This window comes from Etheostoma spectabile, unplaced genomic scaffold, assembly GCF_008692095.1.
Source record: "Etheostoma spectabile isolate EspeVRDwgs_2016 unplaced genomic scaffold, UIUC_Espe_1.0 scaffold00569391, whole genome shotgun sequence".
Lineage (NCBI taxonomy): Eukaryota > Metazoa > Chordata > Actinopteri > Perciformes > Percidae > Etheostoma > Etheostoma spectabile.
Window position 1 is genome coordinate 78593 of NW_022605104.1, and position 18280 is coordinate 96872.

Below are 18280 nucleotides of genomic sequence, written 5' to 3' on the forward strand. Positions count from 1 at the left end.
TTACGATGATAAAAGTAGTGGTTATTTACATGGAGTCTGGTGTGACAGTGTGTTTTGTTGTTGTATTTACTTTCATTAATTTATAAGGTCTTTATTTATGTGTGTTTCCCTGTTATGCAACTTAATTAGACTTACAAGGAAGCAGAGACGGGAGACAGGAAGAGTCACGCTGCCCTCTGCTGGTCAGGTCCGCTCACTGCAGCCTCAACGTTCCCCCTCAGCTGCTTTATTACTTCATTATGCTTCATTAGTGTTTGTCTCATTAACGTTTGTCTAAAGGTTCATCATAGAATAAAGCAACCAACATGTTGGAAAGAAACAACAATAAAAGGTAAAAAAAGCAATAAAGAGAACTTTTAATGTAAAAAGCACATAAAGCACCGAAAATAATCACCGGGCTCTGGGAGGCCGTCTGTGTGTTTTTGTCCGTTTGTGTATTCGTGTGTGTGTGTGTGTATTCATGTGTGTGTGTGTGTGTGTTTGTGTGTGTGTGTGTGTGTTTATTTGTGTGTATGTATTTTTTTGTGTGTGTGTGTATTCATGTGTGTGTGTTTTTATGTGTGTGTATGTTTGTGTGTGTGTATGTTTGTGTATGTTTTTGTCTGTGTGTGTGTCCGTTTTTGTATTTGTGTGTATATTCATGTGTATGTGTATGTGTGTTTATGTGTGTGTATGTATTTTGGTGTGTGTATGTATTCATGTGTATGTGTGTGTGTGTGTGTGTGTGTATGTATGCATTTTTGTGTGTGCGTGCATTCATGTGTATGTGTTTGTGTGTGTGTGTATGAATTTGTGTGTGTGTGTGTGTATTCAGGTGTATGTGTGTGTGTGTGTGTGTGTGTGTATGTATTTTTGTGTGTTTGTGTGTGTGTGTATGAGGCTCCAGTTCACGGGGCATTTGAGAAAAGTACTTTGAAGTCGTTTATATATATAAATATTTATACAGTATATATGTATTTATTCTACTCTGTTAAGCGTCTCTGTAGACGTCCCTGCATCGGCAGAAATCGGAAAAAGCACATAAAGCACCGAAAATAATCACCGGGCTCTGGGAGGCCGTCTGTGTGTGTTTGTGTGTGTGTGTGTTTTTGTCCGTTTGTGTATTCGTGTGTGTGTGTGTATTCGTGTGTGTGTGTGTGTGTGTGTCCGTTTGTATATTTGTGTGTGTATTCATGTGTATGTGTGTTTATGTGTGTGTATGTTTTTTTGTTTGTGTATTTATTCATGTGTATGTGTGTGTGTGTGTGTGTGTGTATTTGTGTGTGTGTGTGTGTGTTCTGTGTCTGTATGTGTATCTGTGTGTATGTGTTTGTGTGGGTCTATCTATGTGTGTATGATTGTGTGTCTGTGTCCATGTGTGTCTGTATGTGTGTGGGTGTGTTTGTTTGTGTGTGTCTGTGTGTCCGAGTATCCGGCTGAAACGAGTATCCGGTACGGATAAAGCACTTTTGCCGAGTACAAGTATCATACGAGCACTAGGGGTGGCTGTGGCTCAGTGGTAAAGCGGTTGCCTGCCAATTGGAAGGCTGGTGGTTCGATCCCTGCCCCTGCAGTCATTGTCGAAGTGTCCTTGGGCAAGACACTGAACCCCGAGTTGCCCCCGGTGCTGCGCATCGGAGTGTGAATGTGTGTGAATGTTTATCTGATGAGCAGGTGGCACCTTGTACGGCAGCCCCGGCTGCAGTGTATGAATGTGTGTGAATGGTGAATGTTTCCTGTAGATGTAAAAGCGCTTTGAGCAGTTGTTAAGACTGGAAAAGCGCTATATAAATACAGAACATTTACGAGTAATATGAGTCAATATCCGTGCTCGGATTGAATAAAACTCCTCAACTGGCCGCGCAGCGTTCTGTGATAATCACAGTGCCCCCCCCCCGCCTACAAACCCGCTCGGATCAATCACACACAGAACAAGGAGAAATGCGCTCTCTCGGCCCCTCTCTCTCTCTCTCGTGCGCGCGCGCTCCCGCTCCGTCAGGCAGGCAGTCGGGTCTGCGGATCTGTTCCGTTAACGTTTAGGGTTTCTTCAGCTTCAGGTTTGTTTTTAACTTTGGTTTATAGTCCTTACAGACTTAGTAACCAGTAGATTTCTGGGCTCGTGGGGTTTCACACGTGTTGCTCGGTTTAAATGTGACTCCCGTTGCGTCTCTGCCATCGGAGATTTTTTTTTTTTTTTTTACTGTCAGCTGCCCCCGCCCCCTCTCTCTCTGTGTCTCTCTCTTACACACACACACACACACACACACACACACACACACACACACACACATATACCTGGTGTGGATATAAAAAAAATAAAAAAGAACCAAAAAAGAAAATCACACTGATCATAAAAAAATAAAAAGTTAAAAAAAGAAAGTTATATTGAGTATTAAAACTCTTGTTCATTACATTTTACTTCATGATTGCAACCGCATGTGTTGTATTAATTGTTGCAAAACGTTCTGTGTATAGTTTGTTTGTTACCATGACAACACCATTGATCTGAAGCTCGATGCGGTCATGTAAATAGTTTTCAAATCAGGAATAAATATAACAATTTTTGATCAACTCATATCAATTGCATGCTTAAAATAACATACCGGTTAAAGCCCCGCACCTTTCAAGAGAACCCGACACACTTCCGGGTTAAATATGACCACTTCCGGTTTAGGCCCCGCCCAGTCCGAGTACGGATCCGGATCCGGCTAATGGTAAACAGATACAGATACAGATACAGATAATGCTGTACTCGCTCATCCCTACAGTTTAGGTTATAAATGTTCAAAGAAAATACTTTTAGGTGTTATTTGCATGTTTACATAGTTAGTTTATAAAAGAAGGGGAAAAGCCACCAACTACAGCTAAAACAAGAACCAGTCTGCTACAAAAGGCCCAATCGTGGGAAATGAAGGTTGACCTGGGAGGAAGGCTGCAGTTCCCCCAGGTTGTCCAGACAACCCTGAGGCCGGATGTGGTACTGTGGTCTGAAGGGGAAAAAAAGATCATCCTCATAGAACTTACAGTCCCATGGGAAGAGGGCTGTGAACAGGCCTTTGAAAGGAAGAGCTCCAAATACCAAGAACTTCTGCATGACTGCAGGGGGAAAGGGTGGCAGGCATGGCTGTTCCCTGTCGAGGTCGGCTGCAGAGGATTTCCCGCTCAGTCAGTGTGGAGAATGCTCACAGCCATTGGAATGACAGGGAAAGAGAAAAAGGCAGCAACTCGCAGGATGGGGGAGGCAGCGGAAAAAGCCTCTTGCTGGTTATGGAATAGGAGGGAGGAGTTGAGCTGGAAGCCAGGAGGGGAAGATGGGCAGTGACTTGGCCACCACTGCCGACCCACCATCGGGAGGGTGTTGTGGTTAAGGGTCGAAACACCCAATGAACGATGGGTACCACCTGCTGACATCAACCCCACCTGGCCAAGGCTACATTCACTTAAGGTGAATGAAGATGAGAAGCATTTTCGGATGTATTTGTAATCTAGAAACTCTGGGCAACCAGTGACTTCCAGGAAAGTCTGGGTGGCAACCAAGGAAGTTTGGTGACGCTGGAAAGACAGATGACCTCCAGGAAAGACTGGCATGGGGGAATGAGGTTAGCAACCTCATTCACGGCACTTGCAAGAGGGCACCAACTCAAGCTACAGAAAATAATACAGAGCAATACCCCCAGAGTCTCCCGAGAGGGGGGGAGGATGAGAGACTCAACAGGACAGACACAATGGTAACGGCCAGGAATGAACTACGGACACAGAGACGGCTTATTCAAACGACATTAACCGGGGAGGCATTGGGAGTAAAGTGTCATTGCGGAAAGATCTGTAAGAACCAAAGAGGGCTTAAGATACATCAAAGCCGAACCAACTGTGGAAAAGAGGGGTCACAGGGGCAGCGCACAGTGTTAGCACCTGGTGAGACGCAGGAGAACTCCGGGCAGGAAGCACCCCACAGTACTGGAGATCTCTCAGCACCTGTATCACCTCAAGACCTCAGGAGGGACCCAAATGATGCCTCCCCAGGAACCCAACCCCAGCCTGCGAGGAAACGAATTAAATGGCCCAAGATGAGCGACAACAAAGAATGGTTCCAACTAGACCAAGATCTTGACAAAGTACTAGAAACAACACTAGCAGGGACAGCTGAGCAGAAAGTCGTTAGTCTTACAACAATAACCTATAACCTGGCAAGTGAGCGGTTTGGAGTTCGGGAGATGAAAGTGAACATCAAGCCTGCATACCAGCCAAGTAGGAGAGAAAGGGAAATTCATCGTGTGAGGGGAGAAATCAAGACTCTAACCAAGCAATTCAAAAGAGCCCCTGCTGATGAAAGGGAAGGAATCAAGGATCTGACGAGTCAACTCCGAAATCGCCTCTGCAGACTCCGAAGAGCAGAAAGGACTCTGAAGAAGAGGAAGAATAGGGAGAACAAAAGATCCCAGTTCACCAAAGACCCCTTCCAATTCACCAAAACATTGCTGGGTGAAGCAAAATCTGGAAGACTGACCAGCCCAAGAGAAGATGTGGAGGCGTTCTTGAGGGAGACCCATAATGACGCTTCCAGAAACCAGGCCCTGGATGCTAACTCAAGCATCAAGAGTACAAAGACCCCAGAAAAAGAGCTCAACATCGGTGAACCATCCTGGAAGGAAGTCCAAGAGGCGGTAAAAAAGGCTAGAACAGGATCTGCTCCCGGCCCAAGTGGTATACCCTACAAAGTGTATAAGAAATGCCCAATGCTCCTTCGGAAGTTGTGGAAGTTGTTCAGGAGGATCTGGAAAAAGGGCATCATTCCATCAAGCTGGAAGAAAGCGGAGGGCTGTCTTGTGCCAAAGGAGGAGAACTCCTCAACCATTGACCAATTTAGAACAATCTCACTGCTAAGTGTAGAAGGAAAAATCTTTTTTTCGGTACTGGCCAAGAGGATGACCTCGTACATGACAGAGAATGGATACATTAACACTGCTATCCAGAAAGGTGGAATTCCAGGCTTCTCTGGATGCCTGGAACACACCGGAGTTCTGAGTCAGATGATCCGTGAGGCTAAATCCAGCAAAGGCAACCTGACTGTTGTCTGGTTGGATTTGGCCAATGCCTATGGATCCATCCCTCACGTTCTCATCCATGCAGCGTTAGACCACTACCACATCAAGGGAATGATCACCAGTTACTTTAGAGGAATCCAGCTACGTTTCAAGACGGCACATTTTACAACTCAGTGGCAAAGCCTGGAAAAGGGTATCGTAACTGGTTGCACAATTTCCCCCATTCTTTTCGTCATGGGAATGAACCTCCTAATAACAGCTGCAGAGAAGGAAGCCCGGGGTCCAATAATGGAGTCAGGCATCCGACAACACGCATTAAGAGGTTACATGGACGAACTCACTGTGACAACTTCTACCCATGTGGAGGCAAGGTGGGTGCTAACTGCTCTGGACCACATGGCGACGTGGGCCAGAATGAAGTTCAAGCCAAAGAAATCCAGAAGTATGGTGATCAGAAACGGGAAGTTGACCAACAGATTCAAGCTGCATGTGCAAGAGGAAGTGATTCCATCGATAGAGGAGAATCCAATCAAATGTCTAGGAAGGTGGTATGATAACTCACTTTCAGACAGGAACAGCATAGCCAGTACGGAAAAGCAGATGGAGGAATGGCTGAGGAGGATCGAAAAAATCAGGGCTTCCTGGGAAGTTCAAAGCTTGGCTGTATCAACACGGACTGCTGCCAAGGCTCATGTGGCTCCTGACTGTGTATGAGGTCCCAATGACATGCGTTGAAGGAATGGAAAGAAAGATCAATAAGTACCTTCGAAAGTGGCTGGGAATCCCTCCAAGCTTCACTGCAGTAGGACTGTATATAAGATCAGGACAGCTTCAACTTCCCCTGTCATCCGTGGTAGAGGAATTCAAAGTTGCAAAGTGCAGAGTCGTAATGACGTACAGAGACTCCCAGGATGAACAAGTCAGACATGCAGGCATCATCACAAGATCAGGACGCAAGTGGGCAGCTGATTCATCTGTTGCACAGGCTGAGAGCATGTTGAGGCTGCGTGATGTCGTTGGAGCACCATGCACGGGCAGACAGGGTCTTGGAACCTCCCAGTTCCAACAGTGGAGGAAGGCAGGGAAGAGTGATAGAAGAGCCATGATTCAAGAAGAGGTACGAAAACTGGAAGAGGAAAGACGAAGGTCAAGGGCAGTGGAATTGGCCTCCCAAGGAGCCTGGACCAGGTGGGATCTTCCTGAGAGGAAGGTCACCTGGGCGGACCTATGGAGACTGGAGCCATTCCGCATCTCCTTCCTGCTGAGATCTGTGTATGATGCACTCCCAACCCCGACAAACCTGCACAGGTGGGGCATGAGAGAGGACCCATTGTGCAGGCTTTGTGGTGAGAGGGGCACCATGGCACACATCCTGTCCGGGTGTAAAAAAGCACTCACCCAAGGAAGGTATAGATGGCGCCATGACAAGGTGCTCATGACACTCGCTAACACCTTAGAGCAGGAGAGGAAAAAGAAACGCCAAACATTTAGGAAAACAACATCTATCCAGTTTATAAAAGAAGGGGAAAAGCCACCAACTACAGCTAAAACAAGAACCAGTCTGCTACAAAAGGCCCAATCGTGGGAAATGAAGGTTGACCTGGGAGGAAGGCTGCAGTTCCCCCAGGTTGTCCAGACAACCCTGAGGCCGGATGTGGTACTGTGGTCTGAAGGGGAAAAAAAGATCATCCTCATAGAACTTACAGTCCCATGGGAAGAGGGCTGTGAACAGGCCTTTGAAAGGAAGAGCTCCAAATACCAAGAACTTCTGCATGACTGCAGGGGGAAAGGGTGGCAGGCATGGCTGTTCCCTGTCGAGGTCGGCTGCAGAGGATTTCCCGCTCAGTCAGTGTGGAGAATGCTCACAGCCATTGGAATGACAGGGAAAGAGAAAAAGGCAGCAACTCGCAGGATGGGGGAGGCAGCGGAAAAAGCCTCTTGCTGGTTATGGAATAGGAGGGAGGAGTTGAGCTGGAAGCCAGGAGGGGAAGATGGGCAGTGACTTGGCCACCACTGCCGACCCACCATCGGGAGGGTGTTGTGGTTAAGGGTCGAAACACCCAATGAACGATGGGTACCACCTGCTGACATCAACCCCACCTGGCCAAGGCTACATTCACTTAAGGTGAATGAAGATGAGAAGCATTTTCGGATGTATTTGTAATCTATGCACCTCTGGAATTAACTTTTGACTATTTACATACTGGCGATATAAATGTCCTTTGTTAATAAAAAGAAAAAAAGAAAAAAGCTGTCCATTGTAATGCTTGGCCGTCAAGTTTTCCGACGCATGCGTATTACCAATAGTGCAGGGAGAAAGCTGGGTTTTCAGATACGTATTTATGCGCATGCGTGATAGTCGTGTACCGACAAAGTCTATTAGAAGCTCTTTCCCGGTGATGCTGAGCGTTACTGCGCAGCCTCCAACTGAGCTTGATGACGTAAATGTGACGTGCGCAACCTGTCTGAAAGTTGTAAGTCTTCTGGTAGCTGTGCAAGAGAAATCTCAATCATTCCCAATCAGCAGAGACGGAGAGGTAGGTATATGTTAGGAGATAACATAGACACAGGCTAATTAATGCTAACTAACATGCTAGGTAACATTAACAAAGACACAGGCTAATTGCTGCTAACTAACATGCTAGGTAACATAAACATAGGCACAGGCTAATTACTGCTAACTAACATGCTAGGTAACATTAACAGAGACATAGGCTAATTGCTGCTAACTAACATGCTAGGTAACATAAACATAGGCACAGGCTAATTACTGCTAACTAACAGGCTAGTTAACATTAACATAGACATAGACTTATTACTGCTAACTAACATTATAGTTAACATTAACATAGGCACAGGCTAAATACTGCTAACTAACATGCTAGTTAACATTAACATAGGCTCAAGCTAATTACTGCTAACTAACCGGCTAGTTAAAATTAACATAGGCTCAGGCTAATTACTGCTAACTAACATGCTAGTTAAAATTAACATAGGCTCAGGCTAATTACTGCTAACTAACATGCTAGTTAAAATTAACATAGGCTCAGGCTAATTACTGCTAACTAACATGCTAGTTAAAATTAACATAGGCACAGGCTAAATACTGCTAACTAACATGCTAGTTAAAATTAACATAGGCTCAGGCTAATTACTGCTAACTAACATGCTAGTTAACATTAACATAGGTACAAGCTAATTACTGCTAACTAACATGCTAGTTAACATTAACATAGGCACAGGCTAATTACTGCTAACTAACATGCTAGTTAACATTAACATAGGCACAGGCTAATTGGTGCTAACTATGTAATGAGTTGTTTCGTGTTTTTAACGTATCCTGACAGGATTGTTAATGTTAAAATGTTGTTTAACTCTTAAAGGGGAGTTCCTCCTAAAAGTTCTACAGAGTATTAGAGAAGGAATGTATTATAAGTTGAACTATTGTCCCCAGGTGGTATGATGGTTCATGTTTTGACTCTGAAGTCGTTTGAATATTTATTTACAGCCAAAGAGGGTTAATGATTTCCATGATGACATTAGTATAATGGAGGAGTTTCGGAGGTAGAAAGAAGAGATATATATATATATATATATATATATATATATATATATATATTATTATTGAAACGGTACAGTAAGGTTGATATTATTTTCAGCTGAACTGAAGACTTTTTTATTCAGAAAGGCATTTTTGTGCTGATTGTTTTTATTATTATTACTCTCCTGTGTAGCACTTTGAGATTCCTTGGAATGAAAAGTGCGTTATAAATAAAATATATTATTATTATTATTATTATTAATTTGAGTGTGGAAGATTTTGCCCACTGAAAAATGGGGAGTAAAGAAAATGGTGTTACGGTCCTTAAATTGAAGTGAAACATGTTTCCACGAGGGGAATGTTGTTGTTGAGGACTGTTTTATGCTTTTGTGTTTCAGAGAATTTGTAATAGAGATTTGGAGACGAGGACGGCGGTTCGTTCTCTCACTCACTGACTCCGTGATTCTGCTTTCCAGGGTTTCTCCTCTGAGAGTTAAGTAGTGAACCCCAATCAAGGAAAATCACTTGTTACCCCGGTTACTCAATTTGAAACCACCCCCTTGGGGCAGACGTCAAGCTGGCGACCGGAGCAGGAAAGGAGGAGGAAGAGGAAGAGGAGGAGCCTGCAACAGTGAAGGAGGAAGAGGAGGAGGAGGAGCCTGCAGCAGTGAAGGAGGAGGAGGAGCCTGCAGCAGTTAAGGAGGAAGAGGAGGAGGAGCCTGCAGCAGTGAAGAAGGAAGAGGAGGAGGAGCCTGCAGCAGTGAAGGAGGAAGAGGAGGAGCAGCCTGCAGCAGTGAAGGAGGAAGAGGAGGAGGAGGAGCCTGCAGCAGTTAAGGAGGAAGAGGAGGAGGAGCCTGCTGAAGTGAAGGAGGAAGAGGAGGAGGAGCCTGCAGCAGTGAAGAAGGAAGAGGAGGAGGAGCCTGCCGAAGTGAAGGAGGAAGAGGAGGAGGAGGAGCCTGCAGCAGTGAAGAAGGAAGAGGAGGAGGAGCCTGCTGAAGTGAAGGAGGAAGAGGAGGAGGAGCCTGCAGCAGTAAAGGATGAAGAGGAGCATGTGGTGGAGAAGGTTTTGGACCGCAGAGTGGTGAAGGGAAGAGTAGAGTTTCTGCTGAAATGGAAGGGGTTCTCAGAGTAAGTATGAGTCTAGAGTATTAATAATTATTGTGTGTGTGTGTATATATATATATATATATACACATATACGTATACAAATAACCTTACACCATGGCAACAGATAAAAGGAATAATCCAAATTAGCAGCTAGAGTGAGAATGTATTTCCTAAAAAACAAAGTGTGAGGAGATGTTCTTCTGTCTGCACTCACCTTTCCAGTGAGGAGAACACATGGGAGCCACAAGACAACCTGGACCTGGACCTTATCACCGAGTACCTGCAGAGACACGAGGAGGAGGAGGAGAAGAAGGAGGGCAATAGGAAAGGTGTCAGGGAGGAATCGGGAGACTCAGAGGAGCGAGGGAGCACGAGGAAGAAGGAGGAGGTGAGTGAAAGAAAGAGGGTACTCCAGACTGAAGAGACCAGGAATCTAATCTCAATATTAATGAATGCACACAGACGCTGTCACAAAGAGAGAGAGAGAGAGAGACACACACACACACGCACATATAGAGAGAGACACACACGCGCACACAGAGACAGAGAGATTGTCTTGATGTTATTGCTGTTGCTGTATTTCTTATTGCGTAGCTGATAGATTTTCAGATTGTTTAATATGACTTGCGCAGCCTCCATATTCAGGTTGTTGATGTTCAGGTTGTTGCCTAGCAACGTGTAATCACCAGTAAACAGACCAGCCTGTGGAGCCCCGCGCTTCACTGTTAAAGGTGTATTACACTGTTTGCTGCGTTATGGATATGTGTGCCATAATAGATGAGGCTTTTCTCAGTTTGTGTTACTGGGCAATATGTTACATTTATGTTAATCAATACAGAGAAATTAATATAATTCTTCATATTGTTTCTTGTTATATGCCGGTGGCTATAACATTTAGTTTGGTAAATAATGTTCACAGTGCATTATTATCATTTTATATTTCAGAACCACTTCCAACTTCACATGTAACGTCAAATACAACTTCATAGTTAACTTCATGTTGCAGTTGTAAATAAACCTACCCCTCCTACAGTGGGCCGGAGTTTCAACAGCCAGTTTTCAATAGTTCTTCTTGCCTATTGCCTTTATTTTTGTAATATAATAAACAGTGCTTTCTGAACATATTGAACACACTTTTGAAAATATTGTGATAATACCAAAAATCGTGATAATTGTGGTCACTATGAGTGATGTTACATTTACATAAAAAATCTTTTGCTCTGTTTCCACCTCACATCCTGAGGTCAGAAGCTCAGTTTCCAATAGGTTTAAAAAAAAAATTACATTTTCTTTCCAAACAACGGTGCTTTTTTTGCAGCGGACAAGAGACAGGTGCCTCAATTTAATTTAATTTTTAACCTGGATCTGGGCAGATTGAGGAGAATCTGATTGTAAGACCTCAGTCCTTGAAAATAAGCGATACAATTTTAAAATAATCCTAAAACAGAGGAAGCCAGTGGAGCGGGGCCAAAAGAGGTGTAATGTGGTTACGCTTCTTGGTCCCCGTTAAAAGTCGATTCACTCTAACACACAAAGAGTTACAGTAGTCTAATCCAGACGTAATAATGCATATATGACTCTTTCTAAGTGATTGTGCAACAGGTAAGGCTTGACCTTAGCTCAAAGTCTCAGCTGGAAGAAAGTGGTTTTAACAACAGAACAAATCTGTTTATCAAATTTAAAAACTCACACCCAGATTCTTGGTAAAAGGACGAATATGGGAACCTAAAGAACTTCTACACATGCACTAAAATGTTCAGCATAACCAAACATTACAATGTCAGTCTTATTGTCATTGAGACGGAAAAGATTCTGATCCAACCATATTTTCAGATCCCTCAGGCAGTTCAGCAAAGGCTGAAGTGTGTCCTTATCATTGATTTTTACAGGCAAATAGATTTGTTCATCGTCAGCAAAACAATGGAAGGAAATGTTATGTTTATTAAAAAATGGACCCTATTCTATTGTTAGTAGCATGCTGCTGGTGGTCTTGCAATGGGATGAACTGTCCTAATAAAACCGTTGAAAGAACAGGGCGACGCTGCTGTGAAAGCTCCCCGAACATCTTTCATCAGAGTCTGGTTGTAGGCTATTTTTAGGAATCCCAAAACCTGGATTAATACACTTCAAAAAATGAAAAAAGATTTAGGCGGCCTCTAGCCCCCCCAGCAAGAGCATTCGCCTCATGTTGGTTGAATCCTGCAGCGGACCGGGTTAGAGTCCGACCTGCGGCCCTGTGCTGCATTTCATACCCCTTCTCTCTCCCCCTTTCATGTCTGTCCACTATTACTTTCATAAAGGAAAAAGCCCAAAAAATAGTCTTTAAAAAAAGATATTCCCTACTGTGATTTAACCCTCTGAGCCCGAGACACTCGCCCACGAGTAAAAAAGTACCTCTGATTCATAGTTTAATAACTTTTAAACGATACAAGCGATTTAGTCACTTTCGGTTTCGTTTAAATCCTGACGTTTTCGGCTTTACGGCGGTCTTTTCCGGGTCTTTCTAGCCTCTACAGGGGATTTTCTATCCAGCCTGGAACTTCAGCCTCTTTGGGCTTTAAATCCATACTGTTATATCCAAGATTGATCCACTTTATGTCCATAATTCATCGCGTTTTGGCTCAATTTAGCCGCTGAATCGTTCGTCTAATCTCTGGTCTCTCTCTCTCTCTCTGTCTGTCCCGTCTATTTTTCAGGAAGTGCATGCCCATATATGGGAGATAAAAGCACCCCTCTTGTATGGAAGGCCAGAGGGGACAAAAATGCCTATATACTCTATGGAAGGCAAAATAATGCAATATTTAGACACATATTTGCTTGTATAACATTGCTGTGGGTGTAATATCAATAAATATGACATTATTATGTTATTATTGGCATAGGTAAATGTCATGAGAGCAAAACGTCTGGACTTTTTTGGAAAAAATGCATGTATTTTGTCAACTGTATAAGTTATAATGATTATTTCTTCACAGTGTGACTCCCAAGACATATGAGAAGTGTTTTAGAAAGGAAAATGGCTTAGGTTTTACTTATATGTCTGTCATATCAATTCATATCTGGAAGATTTATTTATTTATTTATTTATTTATTTATCTTTAAGGCCCTACAACCATTTTTAACATGCAAGTGACCTCACTGCAACCCAAATATTCCAATAACCCAGTTTGTCCTAAAAACAATGATGTTCATATCTTGACTGTAGACAACAGGGTTGATGTTTTACAAGCTTTTTTATAAAATAAATCCAGACGGAAATTAAACTGTAAAAATGGCCTCAGGGCCCAGAGCGTTAACAGGCATTTTCTGTATGAAGTAAAGTATTATGGGTATTTTATCTGCTCAACCGTTTGACCCAAAAAACTTATTTAATTGACAAAGCACATCATGGCTACTCTTTTTTTTTTTTTTTTTTGTCATTTGTTTAAAATTTAACGAGCAATTTGTATTTTAGAAAAATACCGAAAGCTGCCGAACTAAGGCTACATTTTAATATCTGTTCATTTATCACAAGTTTTATAATTAAATCGATATTCAACGTTAAGGCATATCACATATTTTCCTGATATCGTGCAGCACTAATAACTACCCTCTCAACCTGTGGGAAACACTGAGCCCCATGGCTTCCATAGCAACATGTCTGCCACCAGAAGACCTTTTAATGTGTGTATTTCAAAAGGTTTGAATGGGATTTAATGGATGAAAAATACCCAGAATGTATGAAAGGTTTGTGTTATTTTAAAGTTACCATGGCATTTTTAACTGAAAGTAAAAGTGAAGAGAGTGGAAATGATTTAGTTTTTAAATTGCCAATCATTTGAATGAGGAAACGGGAAAATTTTGAATATTTCGGAACTTATTTAATTTATGAGCATTAAATTTACTTCCATAATAACATGTCTGCAACCAACACATATTTTCCTTCATTTTGTCAAATTATTGTATGAAGAGTGAAAATGAGTGAGATCAAGTCCAGAGTTTAAGAAGGTTGTTCATTAACTCTCCCTCTGTCTCTTGCTTTGTTTGTCTGTTGCTATAGAAACAGAGAAGAGGTGAGAGACCAAAATGTCACCACTGTCAACACTGTGACAAAGCCTTCACAACATCTGAATCTTTAAAGATTCATCAGAGAGTTCACACTGGAGACAATCTACACAGCTGTGATCAATGTGGGGCAGCTTTCACACTGAAGAAAACCCTAACGATACATCAACGCATTCACACTGGAGAGAAGCCGTACAGCTGTGATCTATGTAGTAAAACCTTTTCTAGGAGGGATGGCCTAGTAATCCATCGACGTGTTCACACCGGAGAGAAACCGTACCGATGTGAACAATGTGGCAAGACCTTTACTTTTAAAAGTGGCTTTAAATGTCACCAGTGCATTCACACTGGAGAGAAGCCGTACAGCTGTGATCTATGTGGTAAAACCTTTTTTTGGAGTATTAACCTTAAAGAACACCAGCGCATTCACACTGGAGAAAAGCCGTTCTGGTGTGAACACTGTGGGGAAAGGTTTTCTCGGAATAGTAACCTTAAATGTCACCAGCGCATTCACACTGGAGAAAAGCCGTTCTGGTGTGAACACTGTGGGGAAAGGTTTTCTCGGAGTAGTTACCTTAAAGGACACCAGCATGTTCACACTGGAGAGAAGCCGTACTGGTGTGAACAATGTGGGAAAGTGTTTTCTCGGAGTAGTAGCCTTAAAAGACATCACCGCATTCACACTGGAGAGAAGCCGTACAGCTGTGATCTATGTGGTAAAATCTTTTCTAGGAGGGTTAACCTAGTAGTCCACCAGCATGTTCACACCGGAGAGAAGCCAAAATAGTCTGAACAAGTACGTTAGCTTTAAATAAGCAAAGCTACAAAGAGACACATGAAAGTGCAGCTTCAAGGAAAAAACAACAATAACTATCTATCAACAGTATCTAGATAGATACAGTGAGGAAAATAAGTATTTGAACACCCTGCTATTTTGTAAGTTCTCCCACTTAGAAATCATGGAGGGTCTGAAATAGTCCTCGTAGGTGCATGTCCACTGTGAGAGACATAATCTAAAAAGAAAATTAAACCATATCGATTTGCTTAGTTTGTGGAGAGGCAGTGGATTTGAGGACATTAGGTGCACCGGTGCGACCTGGGAAAATGTTAGCCGTACCCTAGAGCCCTATGAGCTAACAGACACCAACTAGCACCCTAGGGCCCTGTGAGCTAACAGACACTAACTAGCACCCTAGAGCCCTGTGAACTAACTAGCACCCTAGAGCCCTGTGAGCTAACTAGCACCCTAGAGGCCTGTGAGCTAACAGACACTAACTAGCACCCTAGAGGCCTGTGAGCTAACAGACACTAACTATCACCCTAGGGCCCTGTGAGCTAACAGACACTAACTAGCACCCTAGAGCCCTGTGAGCTAACAGACACTAACTATCACCCTAGGGCCCTGTGAGCTAACAGACACTAACTAGCACCCTAGAGCCCTGTGAGCTAACAGACACTAACTAGCACCCTAGGGCCCTGTGAGCTAACAGACACTAACTAGCACCCTAGAGCCCTGTGTGCTAACAGACACTAACTAGCACCCTAGAGTCCTGTGAGCTAACATACACCAACTAGCAGCCTACAGCCCTGTGAGCTAACAGATGCTCACTAGTACCCTAGAGCCCTGTGAGCTAATTACTAATTACCGACTGCTATCTGTTGAGTTTTCCTCCCGTCCCTCTGTCCTCTGGGACTGTCTCCATGTAGAAACTAAGCTGTGCGGTGCAGGGAACAACTCTGATTGGCTCATGATCAGACAGTGGTTTACAAATCGGAAGATTGGCTTTTGCAACAAAAATCGCATTGTTCTATGAACGGAGTGACGTATTTAAAATATTGCTCGATTACGCAGATTTGATTGCGGGAAGCCCAAATCGTGATCATGATTAAACTTTGATTAATTGTGCAGCCCTGTTATAAATACATATCTGGCATTTGTAGTACATCGCTGGAAAATCAGTTGGAAATTCAGCGAGACATTAAGACTTTAACTGTGGATCGACCTTCTGCCCCATTAGACACATGAAAACAGCTGATTGGATTTGGGGGGGGGTTGCGAGCTTTTGGCTAATTCTGGGATTTTTAACCCATGTATAATCATTTGTTTTATTAATTTGATCTGTCTTCTTCATAAATAAACTGAACTGAGTTGAACTTTGACATTTAGTTTATTCCTATTTTACAGATTTATTCTTTTTTATGACACTCTTATGACATCATACTTCAGTTTATCACAAACATTCAACATCAACACACATCTGGAGATACGTGGTTTTCATTGGACAAGAAGGGAAAAAACCTGAAAAGTAACTAGAAACTCCCCTTCAGAAAATGGCGTAGTGTTGTGGCGATGTTATGCGTCCATGTTTGGTTAAAACCTCGGCGCTCTGTATCGACCTCTCTTTCTTTCCCATCAGCTGATGTTTTTGAGGGATAACAGCTGATTCCCGTCCATGTTAATGTCTCCCATTCAGGTCTCAGCTCGCCGCCACAGGGGTCAGACCGTTCTCTTAATGCATCCATGGGTCCGACCGCTCCCACACGTTACACTTCTTCTACTTCTTTTTAATTGCGCCTTGCAACCACAGAAGAAGAAGCTGCATACAGTGGCACAAAAAAAATGCCCAGGTCTGGTGTAGTGGTTATAGCCGGTGTGATTTTTATTTTTTATTTTTTTTCTACCTTTCATTTTTCATTAGTCAAACTTCTTTTTACTCAGTAACGATAGGATTTGTAATGTAGCAAAATACAATCCTTCACTTTAAAATCAAGTACATTTTAAAAACTACTTGAAAAATACACAACAAAACTGTCCAATACAGTAACATAAGTAATGAATTTCCTTATTTTCCACCTCTGCCAATACCTCACTGTCCAGTATGTATTAAATGAACCAAACTGAGTGAACAATGTGAATTTCCCCTCACCGGATATACGTATAAAGGGATGTCTTTCTTCTACATCTGTGTTACTTCTTGACATTAATAGAATAATTCTACAACGTATGAATTTCTGGTGTCGATGTGCATTTGATCCGATGACGCCGTGACATCTTCATAACTTCAGAGTCAGAGAGACATCAGAACCAGTCCAACCTGTTCCCAGAGCCAGTCAGTGTGAGAGAAGTCCCCCATCAGATGATGGAGTTCTACTATCTGGCCACTAGATGGAGCTAACTGACCATCTAATGAGCTAAAGATCAGCAACTTGTACAGCAGCAGGTATCTCTCCAAGTGGCCTCCATGTCACATATACATTGTACATTTAGCTTTTACTACTTACTACCTTGATACTTCCTCCACAACAGCCCCTGTTTCTCATGTGGCCCCTTGGGAAAATGAATTGCCCCCCCTTTCCCTTGGGATCACATTATACCAAATCACAGTTGTGCCTTCATGAACAACATTGTATTATCTCATAGGTACTGGAAACCCGTCTCCACCAATGCATCTCTGAGCATTTATTTTCAGTCTCAATGCCCAGATGACAAGATTTGCAGTCAGCATTGCTTTGTCCAGGGATGGTGGTATAGTGGTGAGCATAGCTGCCTTCCAAGCAGTTGACCTGGGTTTGATTCCCAGCCATCGCAGTAGTTTTTGTTGCTTTATTTGTCAAGAAGTAACCAGAAAAGTTACTTGCCCAACTTAATTTGATAAAATATTAGATCTCTGTTATGGTACAAATAAGGGCCCATATCAATCAATTAAGCTGCCTCCACGAGGATCCACAGACACAGGCAGTGCACTACGATTTGCACTTTGCCCTTTTCTGGTAACTACTTCTAACCAATAGAAAAGTTTATGAAAATTCTGCAAAGAGGTATAGTGCTGTGTTTCAGGTTGTTGTGGCTGACCGGTTAAGGTGATGGACTAGAAATCCGTTGAGGTGTTCCCGAGCAGTATCAAATCCTGCTGACAACGAAAGTGGTAGCAAACTAATGACACATCACATTATACCAAATTGCAGATGTGCCTTTACGAACAATATTGTGTTATCTCATAGGTACTGGAAGCAACCCGTCTCCACCAATGTATATCTTAGCATTTATTTTCACTCTGTTACAAGATTTGCAGTGAACGTTGTATTGTCCAGCAGAAAGGCAACAGGTGTGTTACTTTTCGACTATAATTTATACCATAGCAGTGCAATCATTTTGCCCAGGTTTGACTTCCAGCCACTGCAGTTGCATTTACAGGTTTTGAAGCCATATACAACATTAACATGACATGTTTTACCCAGGTTTCTTCTTTTATTCAGTGATATTTCAATTTCCTTGCGAGTGTCATCCCAAAAGGATTAATAAAGATAAGTCTAAGTCTATCTCAGAAAAAACTCAAAAAAATCTGAATATCTTCAGGGGATGTAGCTCAGTGGTAGAGCTCATGCTTTACATGTATGAGGACCTGGCATCTCCAGCAGGTGTTATGGTAGAGTCTTTGCTAAAGATATTACCTCCTGTGGTAATCTAACTGCTAGACAGGACAACAAGCACTTTAAACGTACATGTTTTACAGTTTCTATTTACAGTATTTATTACCTGTAGTGTAGTATATTTACTGTATTA

General features: G+C 42.7%; 1 protein-coding gene across 1 annotated transcript in view; it reads left to right on the plus strand.

Moving 5' to 3' along the window:
• The window catches only part of LOC116684925 (zinc finger protein 658B-like), a 57678-nt gene extending 41808 nt beyond the window's left edge, over positions 1–15870 (plus strand). Inside the window, exon 4 of the mRNA XM_032510299.1 lies at positions 13877–15870. Within this exon, the coding sequence (XP_032366190.1) occupies positions 13877–14503 (627 nt within the window). The 3' untranslated portion in view covers positions 14504–15870. The remainder of the gene's footprint in view (positions 1–13876) is intronic.
• Positions 15871–18280: the final 2410 nt, after the last annotated feature.